General features: G+C 43.3%; 1 protein-coding gene across 2 annotated transcripts in view; it reads left to right on the top strand.

Moving 5' to 3' along the window:
- Positions 1-3,419: 3,419 nt before the first annotated feature.
- CACUL1 (CDK2 associated cullin domain 1) overlaps positions 3,420-19,176 on the top strand; it is a 48,678-nt gene continuing 32,921 nt past the window's right edge. The window contains exons 1-3 of one of the 2 annotated variants that reach the window (XM_080596550.1): positions 3,420-3,889; positions 9,901-10,027; positions 14,516-14,618. In XM_080596550.1, the coding sequence (XP_080452676.1) occupies positions 3,580-3,889; positions 9,901-10,027; positions 14,516-14,618 (540 nt within the window). In that variant the 5' untranslated portion in view covers positions 3,420-3,579. The remainder of the gene's footprint in view (positions 3,890-9,900; positions 10,028-14,515; positions 14,619-19,176) is intronic. The other variant, XM_080596549.1, reaches the window with a different exon arrangement.

Raw genomic sequence — 19,176 nt, 5'->3', positions numbered from 1 at the left:
TAAACCTAGTGCAAAAGTTTCCCATTTACCCTTGTGCAAATTATCCCACTGAGGTTTTGCATATACACCCAGGGTAACCGCGAGCAGAACACAGCATGTCTCCTATGACTTCTTTGGAGTTTCAGGAGGATATTTTTTGGACTCTGTCACAACACAGGGATGAAACCACATGTCTCTTCCTGTTCGTCCCTGACAATCTGAAGTTTCATTTAATTTCTCTTGATTTAGCATCTTTCATTAATGCTTAATGTGAGGTGCAAACATTTTCCTCTATGAATTTCTGTTTTGCGCTGTGCAACAGGAACATACCTATATATGTTTCTGGTACATGACAGGCGCAGAAGGGACAAATAAGTGCCCCTGGAGCACCGTGTCTGGCTGTGACCAGCAGCTTTCATGCTGCTGTTCCCTGGTGGCACGGAGGGTGGGTGCTTCTCTCCTCCACCCATGGCTGGCACTGGGCATCAGCACGCCCCTGCTCTATGGGGAGTGGGCAGCTGGGATTTCTTTACTTCTGAAATATTCTGGTTCTTTGGATTTCTTCTGCCTGTGGGAGATGGCAAGGATGATTTCTCTTGGTGCAGTTGATTTCAGCTTGTGCTGTGATTTCAGCTTGTGCTGTATTTCCTTCCTTCAAAGAAATCAATGCTGCTGATAAAATGCGAGTCATTAAATCATAAATGCCTTTAGTTCTCAAGGCCTTATCACATAAGCTACAAGACTGTAATATGATGAGACAGACTGTGTTTGCAGTCTGTATATAGTCAAAGAAATGCTAAGGGTCATCTCTCCGTAGCCCGCCTTACGTAGCCTGCACTTGCTTGGAAACTTTACACTGATCAGCTTGCCCTAAGTGCTAGTCACTGCTGGAAGGGGACTGCCACAGATTGCCAGGCTGCAGAGGGATGAGTGGTTCACTGAGCCTGAGCAGGTCACCTCCTGGACACTGCCAAAATACGTCTCAAAAGTAACAGGCATTTGAACCTCCCTTGTCCATCCTCCATCAGTATTCTGCGCAGGGCTGTCTTCTTTGCCATGGAAAGAGCAACATTTCATGCTCCTCCTGACAGAGCACTATTTAAGGATCTGCTTAGCATTTGTATTTCCTTCTTTTCAGAATTATCTTCCTTTTTCCTATGGTGTTGAGAGCCAGAGCTATAAATCTGGGAAGCATTTTACCTGCTGTGTTAGGAATAGATTGAAATCCCATTTAAATCAATGAAAACTTTCCTATTGACTTCAGTGTATTGTGCACTTGGGAAATAAGGAAAAAAAAAAGGTTTATTTTAAAATAAGAATTGTTTTCATCTCATACTGTTTATCATCAATAGCAGGAAGCATTGTGGATATCTTTATCAATAGGCTTCATATAACATTTACCTGCTACCTCCACGAAAGGAAAGGAAAAATAAAAGAAATGAGGAGAAGAGAAGAGAAGCTGAAGCAGATACTCGTCTAGATAATTAAATATGGATTCAGGAGTTTGAAATGAAAGTGTTGCTGCTGGTCTGACATCAGCATGTTGCTTTGTGGGTTAAAGTACTAATAGTCTACCGATGAGCTAATTACAATAAATACAAGTCACACATCTCCAGGGATTTTATGGAGATGTGAAGATACTCTAGAAGCTCTTATCAGAACTGCATTTGTATATGGTGTTCTCAATTAATACTGAAAATAATTATAGTTGTGGCATTGCAAAATATAATTTTGCAAAGATCGTATTTAAGCCTAAGTCAAACTTTCACACACTGACGAGGAAAAAAGGAAACAATGCGGACAAGTCTGAAGTGCATGCAAAACCAAGTGCTTCGTTAATGATGAAATATTTGACAGCGCCTTTATCGGCATGCAGTCGTGTTTAAATAGCATGAGCCACAGATTACTGTTTCAGCTTGCCACTTGCCGTATGGGAGGCAAGAAAGAGCTCCTTGTTTAATTTGTAAGATGAGACAGCTCGTTGCATAAGGCAACAGAGGAGGCTATACAGAGAACGCCACAGTGAAGTACTCCCCAAGCTTTTTTGGAGTTCTGCCACAAGGAAGTGCAGTGAGTGTAGTCATGGTGCAAGGAACGTTGTGAAATGGATTACAAAGGAAATGTACCTTTAAACATCATGGCAAAGAAAATTAAAAGACCCCAGCCAGCCAGTAAATTACAGAGACAGCAACAATAACAGGCGTGTGCAACAGGAGGCTATGAAACAGAATATGAGAAATCATAGAATTGAAAAATACTGTGTTTGTCTTGCCTTTTTTTTTTTTTTTTTAACTGCTCTTAGATGTTAACATGAGAGTTTCTGGAATTAATCAAGATAAAACTGTACTGGTAAGTTCCTGATTTCTCCTCAGGTCATGGTGTTCTTAAATACTGGCATCCTGAGCGCTGCTGCTGAGATCAGTGGAAGTGGATGAGTAGGAGGCTACAACGGAGTTGCTTTGCAGGTTGAGAGCACAAACACGTCTTTCTTGACGCAGTGAAGACATGCAAACCTTACTTGTGTTTCTTTGTAATTATCAGAAAATTGCAACACTTAGCTAAGCTAAAAATGGTTTGCTGCTTTAGCTTTCAAAGTTTAATATTCACTGTAAGTGGCTCTACAGATATTTGCATGCTATCACACATCCTACTCAGCCGAAGATGCAGCAAAGGCCACGAACAGAAACAACAAAATCCCGTCCTTTTTCCAGCTGCATTTAAGGTGCAGACAGCAACAGGTCAAGCACCACAACAGGCGTGCAAATCCCGCACCTGGGCTCTGTGTGTGGTGCACCAAGTCAGCCTTTGGTCCCTGAGTGCTGTGTATTGGTGGTCACAGAGTGTGATTTTTATATCCAAGGAAAACACTGTTAGTTGAAACATAAATGAAAAGAATGCACTAGGGACAAACTGGGTTCAAATTCAACTCAAAAGAGACCCCTTCCGATGTGCAGTGAAATCAATGGCATCTGCTTTTATAAAATAGGAAAACTTTGTGACATGGTAAAATAGGGAGAAGGCTGGACACCTCTCCTTTTAACAGCTTTATTTTTGTTGTTTTCCAACCAAAAGCGAAAACCCAGACAGTGGAAGTCCCATTTTCAGTAAAAAAAAAAAAAAATCCTGGTGTCATTTTATCCAACAAAGCAGCCAGAACCTTCGACTGCGAGTGAAAACAAGCCCTGGAGCAGTTACGCTTGAAGGAAAGCAGACAGTTTATTTGTTGTTATAGCCGTGACCGAGCTCGGGACGACACAAACAGCCTCGGACAGGCCTCGTGCCGGCTCCCCCTCACTGAGGGGAGCGAAGGAACGCCATGACCCGGCGTGAAGCCGCCTTCACCCCGCGCGGGGCAGCGCTGAGGGGGGCCTGGCGCCCGCCGTGCCCAACGCGGAGACCTCCCCCGTCTTCCCCACCCCCTAATGGCGGCGGGGCCGCCCCCCCAAAACGAACTACACTTCCCAGCGTGCCCCGCGGCAGCCCCGCTGTCGCAAAGTGTCGGGCCGTCCTGCCCCGCTCTGCGCTGCGCGGCCGGGCGCCGCGGGCCGTGCCCGGAGCCGAGAGCGGCCGCCATGGGCGGCGGGCGCTGAGCGCGGCCAGATGGAGGAGGAGGAGGAGAGCATGGAGGAGGAAGGCGGCGGCGGCGGCGGAGGAGGAGTTGAGGCCGCGATGGACGACCAGAACCACAACAACTGGGGCTCCGGCGGCGGCTACGGGCGCCACCTGCTCGGGGACCGGCTCCTGCGCGGCCCCGCGGGGTCCCCGCCGCTGCCCGGGGCGGCCGAGGCCAACGGCGTGCTGCGGGGCGCCGAGACCCCGGGGGGCGCCCACAGGGGGGCGGCCGGGCCTGCGGCCGGCGCCGGGGCCATCGCCGCCGCCATCAACATCAACGCCTCCACCTCCAAGTTCCGTGAGTGGGCCCCGCCGGGGCTGCCCCCGCCGGCCGGGGGGGTGTCGGGGGGCTGAGGGGAGGGGGTGGCTCGCAGCGCTTGTCCCCATGGAGGCGGGGGGGGGGGGAGAGAGAGCCCTCCCTGCGCGGTGCTCGCAGCCCCTGCTGCTCGCAGGGCTCGTGGCGAGGCGCGGGGGGGTGTTGTGCAGGCAGGGTGGCGTGGTGGGGGCGCGTGGTGGCTTCGCCCGGAGCTCGTAGCTCGGGCAGCGTCTTCCTGCAGGTTTCGGTAGAAAAAAACACGGTAGCCCCGGGTGTTTGACAGCAGCAGAGATAAACGCTGCAAACCCCTGCGCGAAGCCCGCTGAGGCAGCGGAGGGGGGGGGTGCGCGCACAGCAACCCGCTGGCCTCCAAGGGCCCCGCTTGGGAAGGCCTGAGAGCAGCACCGGCTGTGCTGAGCCGAGGAAGTACTTTCAAGTCATCTTTTGAGTCTAGTTTTTAACAGTAATGGTGGCAAATATAGAGATTTTTCTTTGTGGTTTTGCTGAGCTAAGGGCAAGGGAAGGGAAGATCTCGCTGCTGTTCCTTTTGATTTTGGTTGTATTTACATAAGTTGTTTCTCTAGGCAAAATAGGCCCTTCTCTCTAATGGCTCTCAGAAAGCACGAATTTGGCTAATATGTTCCTTTAACTGTAGCAATTGCCATGCTGAAATTTTGTTTGGAAATGTTCCTTTTTTTCTTTCTTTTCTATTTTTTTCCCTCCACGCCAGCTCACCCGTATAGTTCCTCAGCAGCTCATTTTCAGAGCCGATCGGAAGGCAGAAGCTGGGGCTCCTGGCTCCCTGGCCGCCTGGGTTTCGTGGCTGCAGGCTCGCTGCCAGGGCCGGCTGCTTTGAAGCCGAGGCTCCCAGCTTCCTTCAGCTTCCTGGCTCTCTGCCGGCCTTGCCGTCAGGGCCCCAGGTGCCTTAGGGTGGCTCGTAAACACTCGCGGAGGTTGAAATGAAATGTCACTTGGCCTCGCTAAAGCGAGCTGCTCAGCTCCCAATTCAGAAATGTAGAGATTGCGTTTTTCCTCCTTCCTTTCGCTTTCCAGAAAGTGTTTGCGACCTTTGGACCTTCCCCAGATGGGAAGGTGGCTTTCCGTCTGGTCCTGGACTATCGGGGCAGAAGAGAAAGCTCTGCGTGATTTTGCTGCGTGTGTGGCTTCTGGCTTCTTGTTTTCATTTCTCCAGCCTCGATATTCCCAACGTGACAGCTGTTTTAGTGATATTCAGCATTTGTTAAGCCTTGTAAAATACAAACCTCGGTGAGGCAATGCGGTCAGTAGAGCTTTTGTGCACGTTTGCTCGTTGTAGGTAGTGTTGATGGTGTGTGTACGTGAAGGACGCAAGTCCGGTGATGTAGTACAGGTGCTGGGCAGGGATCCCGCATGCTCTAATCCTGATGCTGACGGAAGACCCCTTGATCTCCTCTGTGTAATTTCCACATACGGAAAAAGAGCGAGAGGTCACTTCAGAGGTGAGGTGAACGTGCAGTGAGAAGGGAGGCAGTGTGCGAGTTCTCCTGCTGTGTCTTCCCGGTGGCACAGCATGCCTGCAGAAGCTACTTGTCAGGCTTGAGCTCGATAAGAAAGTTGTCTGCTCTCTTCTGCCCGTCAGAAAAAGGGTTCCTTCCTTGCCTGTGTCATGAAGCAGAGCACAAAGCAGTATTCAGCTCGGTTAGGTTGTCCTGCAGGTGAGCCGTAGAAGCACAGATGGCTGACGGTTTCCTGCAGTGCTGTCTGTGGTAACTGGAGCTCCAGTGACGTTCAGGTTGGGCTCCCTGTCCAGATTCTTTCCTCCAAAACAAAATAAATCCGTTGCCTATATCTAAGTATATAACTACTTGCAGCTTATTCCTTTTGTTCGTGTTTTTAGTTGCAGACTAAAGCAGTCTAGCGGGCCCTTTTTTGGTCTAATTCAGCTTGCGCATTAAAGGAGGAAGAAGATTAGACGGAAACTTCAAAATCTTTCTAGGGGAGACAAATGCAGTTTTCCTCCCTTGAGATTTGGGTGAGACGGAGAAGTAAAATCAGAAATCAGGTATCATAATGCATAGCTCATTTAATGGCTTTTATTCTGGTTAGAGCAATGAAAGACAATTTTCCATGTTGTGGTAAACTTATAACTAAATCTATTTGCATTGATTCAATTCAGTCATAGCCAAGGATTTACAAAGCAGTTCTATTAACAAAAATATTTTTAAAGGCCATAGGGGAGGACATAAGAGCAGAGCTTTTAGTACGTTAAGGGAAACCACTTCTTGCTAGCAATTGCAGCACACCCTAATTGTGGGGGGAAACGTAGCTTTCCTTTTCTCATCCTTTTCAAGCCAGGGTGATTATGAATGTGTTTAATGCCAGGCTCATTTTGGATGGGCACGTGAGGCTGTGAGTGTCAGCATATCCCTTACATCTCTGCCTACCCTGTTGCATAATGTAGTTTAACACAGCATAGACCGACGGTGTGAGGAAAAAACAAGGAGCTCAACATTTCGTTTACTAACCAGTCTTAGTGCAGACGAAGAAACGTATCACTAAACCCAGGAAAGAACTGAAGGCCGCAGATTCACGGACTTGCTAAGGTGTGCTAGGATGTTTCGGGCAGAGGACGTAGCAAGTCTCCTCGGCAAGTGTCTGTCTTGAGGAAGAAAGGAGAAGCGTGGAGCTACGGTGGTGGCAGCAAGTCTGTGCGTTAATGTCAGGCACGTGTCTGCAGCTTCTGCTCTTTGCACAAAATATTTGTGGATTGTAGTGAGCGTTGCTACTGAAGCAATAAAGCTTCGTATATTTCACTCTTGAAGTGAAGTAATCAAAACTTCTGAGAGATGTCTTGCTGCTCTCTTGCTTCTGTTTTTATTGACTGAGTAAATGACAGAAAATTGACGGACATAGCTTTAGCCACAGCTTTAAAAGGACAGCTTTTCTATGCGACTATAGTAAACTTTTTGAGTATCTTTTCGGGTAAAGTTGCCTTACATAAATAACAGAATCAATGGTATCATTGATTTTTACTATTATTCAATTCTTCGTGTTCTGTGCCTCTTACCTTTCTAGCATCTTTTTTTGAGCTATGCAGAAGACGTGAGTTTGTAAGTTAGTTTTTTGTATCGCTTTTGTGGGCAATGTATGCCTACTCTTGGATTTTTTTTAATTTTTTTTTTTTAAATCTTAGTGTTTTCGCCATTCTTCTGCTTGATAGCTTGGGACAGGGTGTGTTTCAGTTGTGGCTGTGATGCTGAAATATCTAGGCTATCCTATGAAGCTCATGCATATTCTTTCTCACCTAAATGATTTCACTGCTGCGTTTGACTTGCACAGGTTTTCTTTTGAACTTTTTGGTGCATGGAAAAGCATCAGTTGCTTCTCTAGCTTTACTTGTGAAATATAAATCACTGGAGAATATTGGCTTCCTTTCCATTGAATCAGACTTGGGTGGGGCGGGGAGAGAAATCAGACTTGCTGTAGTTGGGTAAAATCATGCATTCTAGCATGCCTTGTTACAAAATATCTGTGTCACTTCCCAGAAAAGTAAGTCTCGAGGAAATGAAGCTCATCTTTCAGAATCACCCTTGCCTTGAAAAATGGAAATGGAGGTTGTTGGACAAATTTCTTTTAAATCTTGAATACCTAGTGTAGGGAAAACTTTAAGGATGTCATCCTAAAAAGATGGGGGAAAAAAAAAGGAAAGATGTTTTTAAAGGGTCAATATTTTTTCTTTCTTTCTTTCCTTCTGTTTGTGATTCCTTTCCTTCCTGGCCTTGAGGTTGTTCTTGCAGAGTTTGTGACTGTAGGATACTGCTTTGAGCCATCCTTTGCTCTTTTGTGTGTGTTTGTAAAACTAAAAGGGTATTGCCGGCTTGTGGCAGCTGGTGAGACTTGAAAGGAGCTTGTTTTCTGGATTAGGAGAATAAAAATAGTGATATTGAACGGGTAGTCCTTGGACTCTTAACTTTGTAAACATTATGGTTGGCTTATTTTCAGAAACGAAGTGTAGAAATCAAATGAAATAATACTTGTAAGAGTCTTTTGAATAAAATCGAAGCTTTTCTAGGAAGTTACTTGGAACCCAGGAGTGTTTCCTCTGCAGACCTGCTGGGGCCGGTCATAAAAGCATCGTGACCTTTATCTGTGGGGTGCTTCTAACGGGCAGGCCTTCCTACCTGCAGCCTCCTTCTATTTCCACGGTGTTAAAAGAAATACTTACATTGTGCAGTGTTCTCAGTTCTTACTTGCTTCTGTTCTCTTAAACGAATAGAGCTTAATGCGTTAAACCAGATGTGGGTGTTGTTACACACTCAAATCCACAACCGGGATTTGGACTAATGTTTCTGCTGACTGCAGTTTAATCTTTTCAGTGGACCAGCACTCTGCAGAGATCCACCTTATTCAGGTAACCAGGTGGAACGCAAACCTCAAAGTCCAAACTCAAAGCTGCTGAGTGCAAGTGGGAGTAGTAAGGCCCCCCCTGGGTGAGTAGTAAGACCCCCTGGGTGAGTAGTAAGGCCCCCAGGTGTGTAGTAGGGCCCCTGGGTGAGAGCTGCCCCGGGCCAGCGCTCTGTGTGGGCTGAGACCTGGAGCGGATCCTTGCCATGCAGCTGGGCACTCAGATGCCTTGCTCAGCAAGGGTTCTGGCTGGGATACCCTCAAAAGGCTCATGGTATGGGTAGTACCTGCTCTTACAGGTAGTGTTTGAACACTTTTCTTGGCTTGCACCTCTCTTTAGTCTATGTCCTCTTCACACTCTTCTTTTCATCAAGATGCTCTTAACTGTTTTGTCCAATGCCTTTGAAATTGTTCTTAGCAATGCTGCCAGCAGTGACCTACTGAGCTCTCTTCAAGCCCTGATGGAAATAACATTTTGTAAATCTTGCTTCCCAAACCCAGCAGTGAATTTACATTTAGACACACATTTACAGTGCGGCCCTATTCAAAGTAGTAGTTCTCTGTGGTGTCTAAACCCGGCAGTTCGGGGTGGGAATTATCTGTAGTCTCTGTTCCATGTAATACTGGCCCACACGTGGTGTTCAAATGAAGAAATGCCTTCAGATTTCCTGAAGTAGATAGTTTTGACGTTAAGTATAGCTTGTGCTGTTAGTTACTGAGTTTGGTGTTTTTTTTTTCTTGGAGTGGCTGCTGAGAAGCTGTGGTGGTGTGACAGGCCAGCAGGTAGGTGTCTGAAGGGAGGGGTACTGCCCCTCCTAACGTGGCTGCTGCTGGCACTGAGCCGCGCGTACGCAGGTAGTTCAGAAATCTTCCCGGAGAAAAGAGAGCGTAAAACTCTCCTGTGTCTGTGGTTTGCGCAAGAGGGTGCAGTTGGGAAGCGCTGGAGTAAAATCAGGGAGCGATGGTGCTAACGTAAATGCCTCCTGTGGGGAAAAGGAGATAGAGGGGGAACTGAAATGCAGATCCAGAAAAGTCTCCCAGGAGCCTAACTGCAATTGAAGGCAGAGGGAATTGTGTAAGCTTTTAGGCCAAGGAAGCTGTTGGTGTCATCTGAGGCTTGTAAAATTCATGCAGCTGCTTGGAAGGACTAGTCTTAAAACTCGTCGGTCTTGGCCAAAGCTTGCTCTTCTGCCTGCGAGGACTCGGTAGAGTTGTTGCTTCTGGGCTCTCACAAAGTTCTGTAACTTAGTAGTCAAGTGACTTAAATGTGCTGTTTTTAATAAATTTTGTCATGCTAAAATTCCTAGGAGTTGATTTTTTGTTTTTTAATTTTCCCTTCCCCTGCCTCTTGGGCCCCTAAAATTTATCTAAGCGCTGGTTTGGCAGCTTTTCTGTTTTCTTATTATTTTTTAAATAAAAAGATGCAGATTCAAGTATGGGCTTTATTTTTAGATGAGGTTATCTTAGCAGAAGTGAACTGTTCCTATTCTTTTTTTTTAAGGCCAGCTTATCAGTGCGATCAGAATTGCAGCTAGTTCACTTGGTTATGATCTTTTGGCTAAAGTTGTGCTAAAAGAACCACTAATTGTAGCTTTGTCTTCTCCTTGCAGTAATGAATGTTATAACAATTGAAGACTATAAGAGCACATATTGGCCAAAGTTGGACAGTGCCATAGATCAGCTTTTAACTCAGAGTCCTGGTGACTACATCCCTATCTCCTATGAACAAATATACAGGTAAGGAAATCTTATAAGTGTTTCATGACCTATTTTTTTTTTTAATTTAAATGTTTGTTCTGTCTTGTGGCCTATGCATATGTCATTTGTTGTATTTATGGGGAGGGAAGAGGGAAGGTTACGTAAAGTACAATATTCTTAAATGGTTGGAATAGGTAACAAATAGATACATTGATATCCCAGGTTAACAGGCATAAATGCTAAAGAAGAAAATGTGTAAAATGTTAACATTATAGTAAGCTCTACCACAGTTGCTTGGCATCATATATTAAGAAATGCATCGAAGTTTCAACATCCCTTTCCTCAAAGGGGAAGAAGAGAATGGCATGTGTTTGACTTGACATGACAAAAAAACATTTTGAAATGTTTAGTAGGATTCAGCTTGGTGCAGTAGAAGTGTGGGAGTAAGTTGGAGCAGCTGATATTTCCATATCAATTGTCATTTGTGTGCTTTGAATCAGTAGATGGGGTCTGATTCCCTCCCCTCTGACCAACCATCCTGCTGCATGCATGTGTGGTAGAGCCGTGTGAAGGACTGGCATGCAATGCAGTTCGGTCCCTTACATCTGCTTGCCTGTCTGGAGAACGCTTGATTCGTGCCTGGCCTGGAGCTTTGCTTTACTTTGCTTTAGAAGGAATTTATTCATTCATCAGAACTGCCCTGCAGACTGAGCTAGTGCACAGTTGGGAGTGGCAGGGGGATGTGCTTCAAAGCCATGCTAGTGCTCTAGACAAACATACTACATGCTTTTGGGATCTGACAGCTTCTTACGAGAGCGACAGAAATAGGTATTTTTGTTTTGTAGGTGACAGGTGACACGTATCCAGGTTGTAGGTGAAGAGGACAGAAACTGGGGAGCTGCTGCTGTGTTTACTGGACCTTGCCAGCCGCACAACTAGTAACCTAGTGTTGCACCCTAAGGAATAAGGCAGGCATCTGTTCTGGAGCCTTTCAGCTCTGCTGTCTTCTGCCCACTTGCTCGTAGCCACTTTGTCTCTTGTTTGGATTAGGGAACCAGATACAAGATTGGCAGGTGTTCAGTCTTCCCTCTTATCTCCAGTTAAAAATTTCAGTAAAGCTCTTCTTTCCTCTGCAGACTTTTGGAACTGCTGTTGTCAGGACTTAGGCGTCAGCATCTGTATAGACAATAAAGACGGTCAGTTTGGTTTGAGATGCGTTTTGCAGCTTGAGTGTAAGCAATGAAAATCCTCTCCCCAGTTGGAAATCAGCTATGTGCAAACAGGCATCAAAAACAGTTAACATCTACTAATACTTGTCTGTAATTAAGAGTAGGTGTGTTTTAAAAGAAACACATATATTAAAGGAGTAATAGGTTTTAAGTTCCTCCTATTTAACCCTTATACGTCAGGGTGACACTTAATGCAGTACTGTAGTGATGCATAAATGTCCGTTGCATTAATTTTTACTATTATCAAAACGATAGGTTATAATTTAGTGTTACTCATAAAGCTAGTGTGTCAGTTCTGAAGTTTTCTTTTAAAATTATGTCTGTGGGTGTAGTTACTCTGACACAGCCTCTTCCAGCTGGGAGATTTATTTACTTAATTTTAGAGTGTCCTTTTGCTTGACTTACAAACTAGACAAGCTAGATTGAAGATGGAAGAAAAAGAGTTCCTTTTTATTGAATTTATTGATGATGCTTGCTTGGAGTATTATAGAAAATATATATCAGACCTAGGGTTTAGATCCTCTGTTTCCATAGGCTAGTTCTTTACTCTGAAAAATAGGCTGTTTTTTATCTCAAGTGGTTCAAACAGCTACTTATCTTATATTTTTTTACAGTGAAATCGAGCTGAAAATACAGTGGCCTTTTTGATCATCTTTGTGCTGAATAAAGGAATCACGGTTTCTATAATGCAGACTAGAAATACGTTAATAGATACACTAGCTAGTGTGTTTGATGTGGTTGGTGGTACCTGTAGGTGTCTACTCCAAAGCAGTGAAAGTTGGGAGAGAACTTCTAAGGTGTGTATACAGATATTTACCGTGGATCAGCTTACACATAAGTTATCACGGTGTGATTTTTGACTGTTTTCATCTTTGAGTCCAAAGCCTGCCTGTATATAGTCTCTTCCTATTAAAAGGATTTCATAGTGACAGGAAGTTGTAATGGAAACTGAGATGAGGGAAATGGGAGCAGTTAAGTTCTATTCTGGCAGTCCTTTCCTAAGGTAATGCAGCTAGATCAGCATTCTTCAAGACAACTTGCAAGTCTCAAATCTTCGTTCCTCTCGTTAAATGTTGATCTCCTGATGTCCTGCTTGAGTCTTCCCTCTTTCTTAAGGTGCTTGGTTATGCTAAAAGGCTAACAAACTGGTGAGTTCTTTTGGGGTAATAGCAGGGCAAGGATGATTTACAGAATCAGCTTGCAATCAGGAACTGAAAACAGGATCTGAAAATGGGGAAGTAACCTCTAAATAGAAACGTTGAGATAAAAAGTAAAAATGCCGTGCGTGTACATATGAAACCTAGTGTTTGGCTACAAGAATGCCTTGCTGAAGTAAGTGTAGCGATGCCATGTGTAACAATAAGCAGGTGTACTCTAGAATTCAGTTTAGTTGCAGAGTTATAAATGAAGCTGTTAACTTGGGGAAGTGGCTGTGCACTGGTTAGTTATTGAGCAAGCTTAAGGCCATTCGTTGTTGTTGGCTTGCTGGGTGGTTTACAAGAGATCACAAAAGTCATTCTGGCTTTCCTTGCCTGTGTTTCTTTCTTTGATCAAAATTAAATTCATATTTTTGTTGTGACTGCATCATACCAAAATGTCTTTGGACTTGCTTGTTCCAAAATAGGATCTGTCATTGATAGACTTCATGTGAAAGAAACAGGACGACTTCTACTATTATTTAAATAACATTAAACTACAGATAGGCAATTATTTTCCAAATATAATAGATGGGATGGTGTGGGGTGTGTTTTCTAAGAAATAGCATGGCTTGCCAAATGAAAAGACTTTGCATAAGGGTGAATAAAGTATTTTTGGTGCCTTTGAAGTTGTCAAAGGTAATTAATAAAAACTTCTGAAAGGTAAAGGAATGTTTAATCTGTTAAGGATAATCTGCTTGTAAAACCTTCCAGAAGACTCAGTGTCAGTTGCTGCACGAGAACATTGGATAGGCCGCTGAAGTCTTGGAGCTGGTACCTAACCTCTCCCTTGCATTACAAAATTACAGTAGCCCTTAGTTGTTTTAATCCTTTTTTTATTTTTATTTTTTTTCAGTTTGTTTTCCTTTGTAACGCCCGCTCAGTAGGGAATTGGAATGTGATTATTCCCATAGAGGGACGTGATGTTGCTGTACCATGTCTTTAGCCTTTAGGTACTACTAGAAATATTAAGTATTAAAGTCTGGGATCTGGACCTGGCTGGAAATGAGTTGGTCTGTGCATGTTCCAAGAGCAGTCTCTGGGCTAAACTGCTTGCTTCCGCAGTAGGGAGTGGGGGGAGAAGGTTTGGCTTGCCCAAGGTACCAGGTGAAGTCTTCCTTTGCCTCTTGAATTTTAGCAGCTAGCTTTCAAAGTGCTGACTTGAAAGAGTGAAAGTGCCGAAGTAAAGTAAAAGCTGCTTGGTGCTGCTAATGTCCTGAAGATGAATACTGTAACGTAACTTGGGGCTGAAAATAGCGCGTGTGTGTACATGTGTATATCCATACCTGTGTGCATGGATATGCACACCATTATGTGTGTGTGTATATACATATATATAAACAGTTTGACAACTGCTGTAAATGTGCTTTCAATACATAGACTCATTGCAGATATGTTGTTACTGCAGTATGAAAACAATAAAATGTTCTAATAAAGCAAAAGTGGCGCTGAAGAACAACAGAGTTAATACAGCCAAGCCGTGGAATGTAGAATGAAAGTTTTGTTGCTCTTTCTCTGCATCTTTGTTTATTATGAAATATATATATATTTTTTTTAATTTAGGATTTAAGTAATAATAGATGGAATAACATGTATACGTCCTTATTTTAGGACTTCTTGCTGCTTCTGTTTAAAGCACTAGTATGATTTCAGGACAACTTCTGTGACTGCCTGCCAGTGGTGTCCATCTTTTAACAGGGGTTTTGCCCTAGAACGTATATGTATAATAATCCTTAAACCTGCTTAGTTTCCTGGGGACTTTATTCACATTATAATTTGTGGGGGGAGAAAAGCCAGGACTAGGAGTGTGCTGTTGACAGAGTCACCCTGTCTGTTCAGAAGTGCATTCTTGAGAGAATTCATTGTAAATTAAAGCGAAGTTGGGTGGGGGCAAGGGGTGATGGACACCGGGACCTTCAGGCAAGACCTGAGAGTCTGCTGGAGCTCATTCCAAGCTTAGGGCTGTATTTAAAAGTTCAGCAATCATTCAGTTAAACCTGTTAGCCTCTAAACTGAGACTTGAACAAAATATTTTGAAGTCTGTTATCCCTCATTGCAAACTGTTGTAAGTTCATCGTTTGTTCCTATATTTGTTTCTGCAGTTGTGTGTATAAGTGTGTATGCCAGCAGCATTCGGAACAGATGTATAGTGACCTAATAAAAAAGATAACTAACCACTTAGAGAGAGTCTCAAAGGAGCTGCAGGTAAGAAGCTGCACAATCTAATTCTATCTTTCCTGGGATCTGTGACTATATTGCAGCATGTAGATGGCCTATGGAGGGGATTGCCATTAAGACTAATTTACGCTAGCTTACTAAATCGAGGACTACTTAATTCACTGCCTGACAGAATACCAGCTGCTAGGTCTGGTTGTATAGCATGGCTTAGCCTTAGAGAGATGCTCTATGTGGATGGAGAGCAATGCCTAACGTTTAATATAATGTAGAATCAAAGACTGGAGAATGGGAAATCTATTGTGTAATCTAGTATGTAAACACTTCAGTCAAGCATGATCCGAGCACATGACATTGATGTCTGCCATAGCTGTGCTAATCTATATAAACTGCTTATGGCCCTCGTGCCTCAAAAGCAGCACAAAAATGAAAATCTAAAGGAAGAAGTTGAGGTGAATTTAATATGAATTGTGAAATGCCAGTTATGAATAACTGCATATGAAAACCGTGTGCTACAATTTATTCTGCATTTTTCTTGCCTATCTCTAGATGTCAGTGGTTTACAGCAGTCCTAATAGAACTTGTATATCCCTATCCTCTCTACATCTTATTTGTGCATCCATGTTTGTTTTCATGTGTGTTGCTTGTTGAAAATTACGTTGGGACTAGAATTTCCAGACATATTCTTGACATTGTCATCACTCTAGCAACAACGCTGTTTTATTTCCTTACAGCTTTTGTCACTTACAAAACTGATGTTTGAGTTCTGTACTGACTTGTGTTGAGTCGAATAGACCTGTTAAAAGAGTAGGAACCCTAAACTACAGCAGCTCCTTCAGTGCTTCTAATAACTGAGAGCTAATTTCAGTCAGTCAAAAGCAGTCTTACTGCTGTTAACTGCAGCAGCTACTTCTGTCTAAACATGCATGTCTGTCAAAATACACATCACTGTGATCATTCTGGTGTTCTTCTCCCTTCTCACTCTACTCCCCTTGTTGCTTTCCTTATAAAAAATAATAAAAAGCTAGCAAAGCAACAACCTAAATTTGATGGATATGGTATCTGGGACAGTCTTTGACTAGGAAATGTTTAGGTCATCTTGAGCTAGGTTCTTTGCTGCTCCTTTTCTGCTTTACTATTTCTCTTTTCTCATACAGTGACATTCTCCTTGGTTCTGTAAAAAATCTGCTGAAGTAGATATAATATATTTAGAATGAAGTCTTCCCTTGGTCCTGCTGAACTGGTGCAGCCTGTACATTTTTTCTCTGATTGTGAGAACTAGGAATCATGGCAGTTGTACGGGTTTGGCTAGTTCTTATGATACATCCCATAGTAGTGTGGTATGCTACTTTGCTTTGAATTTGGGAATACCCCAAATTCTTTTCTGGGTGGTAGTCCTTGATTGGTTTTCCCGAAGTTCTGAAACTGAGCAGCTGGTTTTAAAGGTTGCTTTATACACGCATTAACTTTTTCTGCCTAAAACCAAGGTTGTCTTCTGAACGTCTGTTGTTAAAAGAATAATTGAGACAACTATTTACTGCAGTCTTTGTCTTGCAAAAGGTTTCTCATGTAGGTTAGACACGCCTTATGGCAGGTGACAAGACTGCTGTCATATGGCATGATATCATCTTGGAGTGACTTTGTTTTTGGGTGGTAAATCCAGCTTTCTTGAGCTGCTTGAAGAAAAATTTGTATGCCTTAAAATCTGTTCTATAAAGAAGCTGTTTTAACTATAGACTGTTAAATTGTCTCTTAAGAAATTACTGCATTGTATTTTAATATCCTTATCTCTTTGATCTTGATAGGTTTTGGTGACGTTTAGTTACTTTATTGGGTTTAATGATGAAACGTGGTGCTAGGTCTTTACCCTACCACCGCCACCAAAAAAGATATTTTGTAAATGTTGGTCACTTGGAGGTTTCTGGTTCATACAGGCAAATAATAAGTATATAATGTGAATCCTTTTAATGCACAGTAAGTGGTGATTTGCCAACTCTGAGAAACTTGCTCCACCTGCCAACAGTATTTAACCAAATTATGGAGTTCTGTTTAGTTGTCAATGTGCACCTTAATGCAAGATACATATATATTTTTACATGTAGAGAGGCACAAGTAGCCTGATACCGGAATATTGATTTTGTGTCAGAAAGCAGATACCATGAGAGCTGAAATGGCAGGCAAACAACTTATTGCATAGAAATGCAACAGTTTTATGGCAGGTGGATTGCAGAATATCTGTGCGTAACCAACATGCCAGAGCAAGCTGTTTCCTCCAAGAACAACTCATCAGCAGCAAAAGCAGTAAAACTGTCAGATACCAAATTGTGGAAGCATCCAAGTGGACCAGTCAGACTTGCTCTTGCTTGTTTCTTGCTGTGCTGGAGTTTATCCTCTTTCTTTGTGGCATTCACTGCAGAAGCTCCTTTTTTTTCTTCTTCTCCTTCCTGTGTGCTTTGCTGTCAGCTTGCCTGGCGAGCCTGCCTCTGGCTGAAGTCAGCAGAGGGGTGGCAGCGGGTGGGTGAGGCTGGGCTGGGTGTCCCCGTGGCTTCACGCTCCCTGGTCATCCGTCCCCCTGCTGACTTTGCTCGTGGTCACTGCGTGTCATCTTGCGCCGCGTTGCTGTTTGTTACCCTGAGCGCTCCCCAAGGTCTGCCCCCTGGGTTTTCAGCTCAAGAGATTAATTAGCTGTGATGGGGGAGGCATTATGAAAATGCGGGTGGGCTGATGAACGCTCTGCGTGCAAGGCATTGGGTGAAAGAAAAGCAGTAAACATTACCTGCCGGGAGGTGCGTTTAAATGAGATGAATTACCAGTTGTTGGATCAGCAGCCCTTTGAGACGGGGCCTCCTGCATCTCAGGACATTTCTAGCTCCCTCCTGGCTACACAAGGAAATGATCCCTCTTCAGGCTGTTTCATGGAGAGACCATATATGAGCGAGGATTGCCTTCCTTTCCTGCAGTGGATGTCTGACCAGTTTCTCTGCTTGAGTAAGGATGTGTTGCCACATGAAACTTCCAGTAATTAAGAGAATGAAGTTTCCCTAACTCTTGAGTTGCTCAGAATTTTGGACTATTTGTGTTTAGGAGGAAAAAAAAAATATTGGCTGGCTGCAGAACGCACAAATGAACATACTTCCTGTTGTCTTGAGGCCTATGACGCCTGTACGCATATTGATGATTTTTTTTCAAGGTGCTTTATTTGGAAACATTTTATTGGTAATGGACATAGCCCATTATGTTCTGGTTTAAAATAATGGCAGCTGTTTTTGTGGGTAAGTGCTGAGTCATTCAGGTGTATGAGATAGGGTGGATACACAGACATACTTTCAAACTAAATGCATTTTATTTTTTTAAAATAGTAAAACCATATTTGCATTAATGACAAGTGTTTGGCCTGAGCATATTCTCATGTGCTCTGGTAGTCATTTAAAACTAATTATAGTGTCCATCACGTATCTCTTCATCAAATGACACTGGGAACTATTTTAAGAATTGACCCATGGCTGGCCTGTGTTTTGTACGTTTTTGTGCAAGTGTAGTTAAGTAATTTGGTTTAGTTAGAAAAATCTCAATAATTCCTTTAGGAAATGACTGAGAGCTGAAAAACAATTCTGTCATGTTATGCATGGCTTTTATGTTACAGTAAGAGAGAAAAAGGGATCTATTGATTTTTAAATCCTGACCAGAAACAGTTCAGTTCACCAACTGTAAGTGATTCTTGTGTTCAGTGAAGTTAATAAGTGAAACATTAATCTGACAGTTACTAATCTGATAAACACGGTGAGGCTGTCAGAAGCCAGATTCTGAACTTCAGATTAGGTTCTGAACTTCTTTGTTTGTTTCTTTAGAAATAGTTGTGTAACTTTCAGTATTTTTCCTGATTACAGGAGTAAAGCATGAAGCTTCAAGTGGCTTGTCATGTTTACCTTACGAGCTTTACCGTGTAGTCAGGTGCTATAAAATGCAGCCAAGCAGAGCCTTGAGTGAGTGGTGAAACTGAACTGTGGGCAGTGTTCGGTGCCTCACAGCAATTCTTCATATTTATACCTTAAGGTAATTTACCCCAAATAGTTTTGCAGATATGTTTTGCTTTCCTTTACCTTTAGATAGTGCAGTGTTGTAACTGAACGGTTGTGCCAGGCTATTTGATGGGACTTTTGACAGTGACATATCTGGCTGTTGTTTTTGTTGCACGTGAGACCAGGCTCTGTACACCATCCGCGTGAGGAAGCTCATTATTCCCCTTATGAAGAAGCACCTGATTCCACTGTCTGTATGGGCACTGATTGGCTTGCAGCCTAAACGAGAAATGTTGAGCCGCCTTTGTGATCGATGTCTCGTTCCTTGTAGCATAGAAATACCACTCAAACTAGCTCTTATTAATGTAAAATTGGTTGTTTCCCTGAAACAACCACAGTTGTATTAGTTTCTCCAGCACTTATGTAGGAAACAAATCTGCCACCACTATATCCTGCCTATAGGAAAAGAGCATAAATAGACGGGGAAAAAACAAAGTGAGAACTTGCATTTTCTAACTGTTTCCTTACTAGGTATGTTAAATATTACTGCTTCTTGAAGTTCTTTAGCA

This window comes from Anser brachyrhynchus, assembly GCF_964034855.1.
Source record: "Anser brachyrhynchus genome assembly, chromosome: 6".
NCBI lineage: Eukaryota > Metazoa > Chordata > Aves > Anseriformes > Anatidae > Anser > Anser brachyrhynchus.
This window is presented reverse-complemented; position numbering and strand designations above follow the sequence as displayed.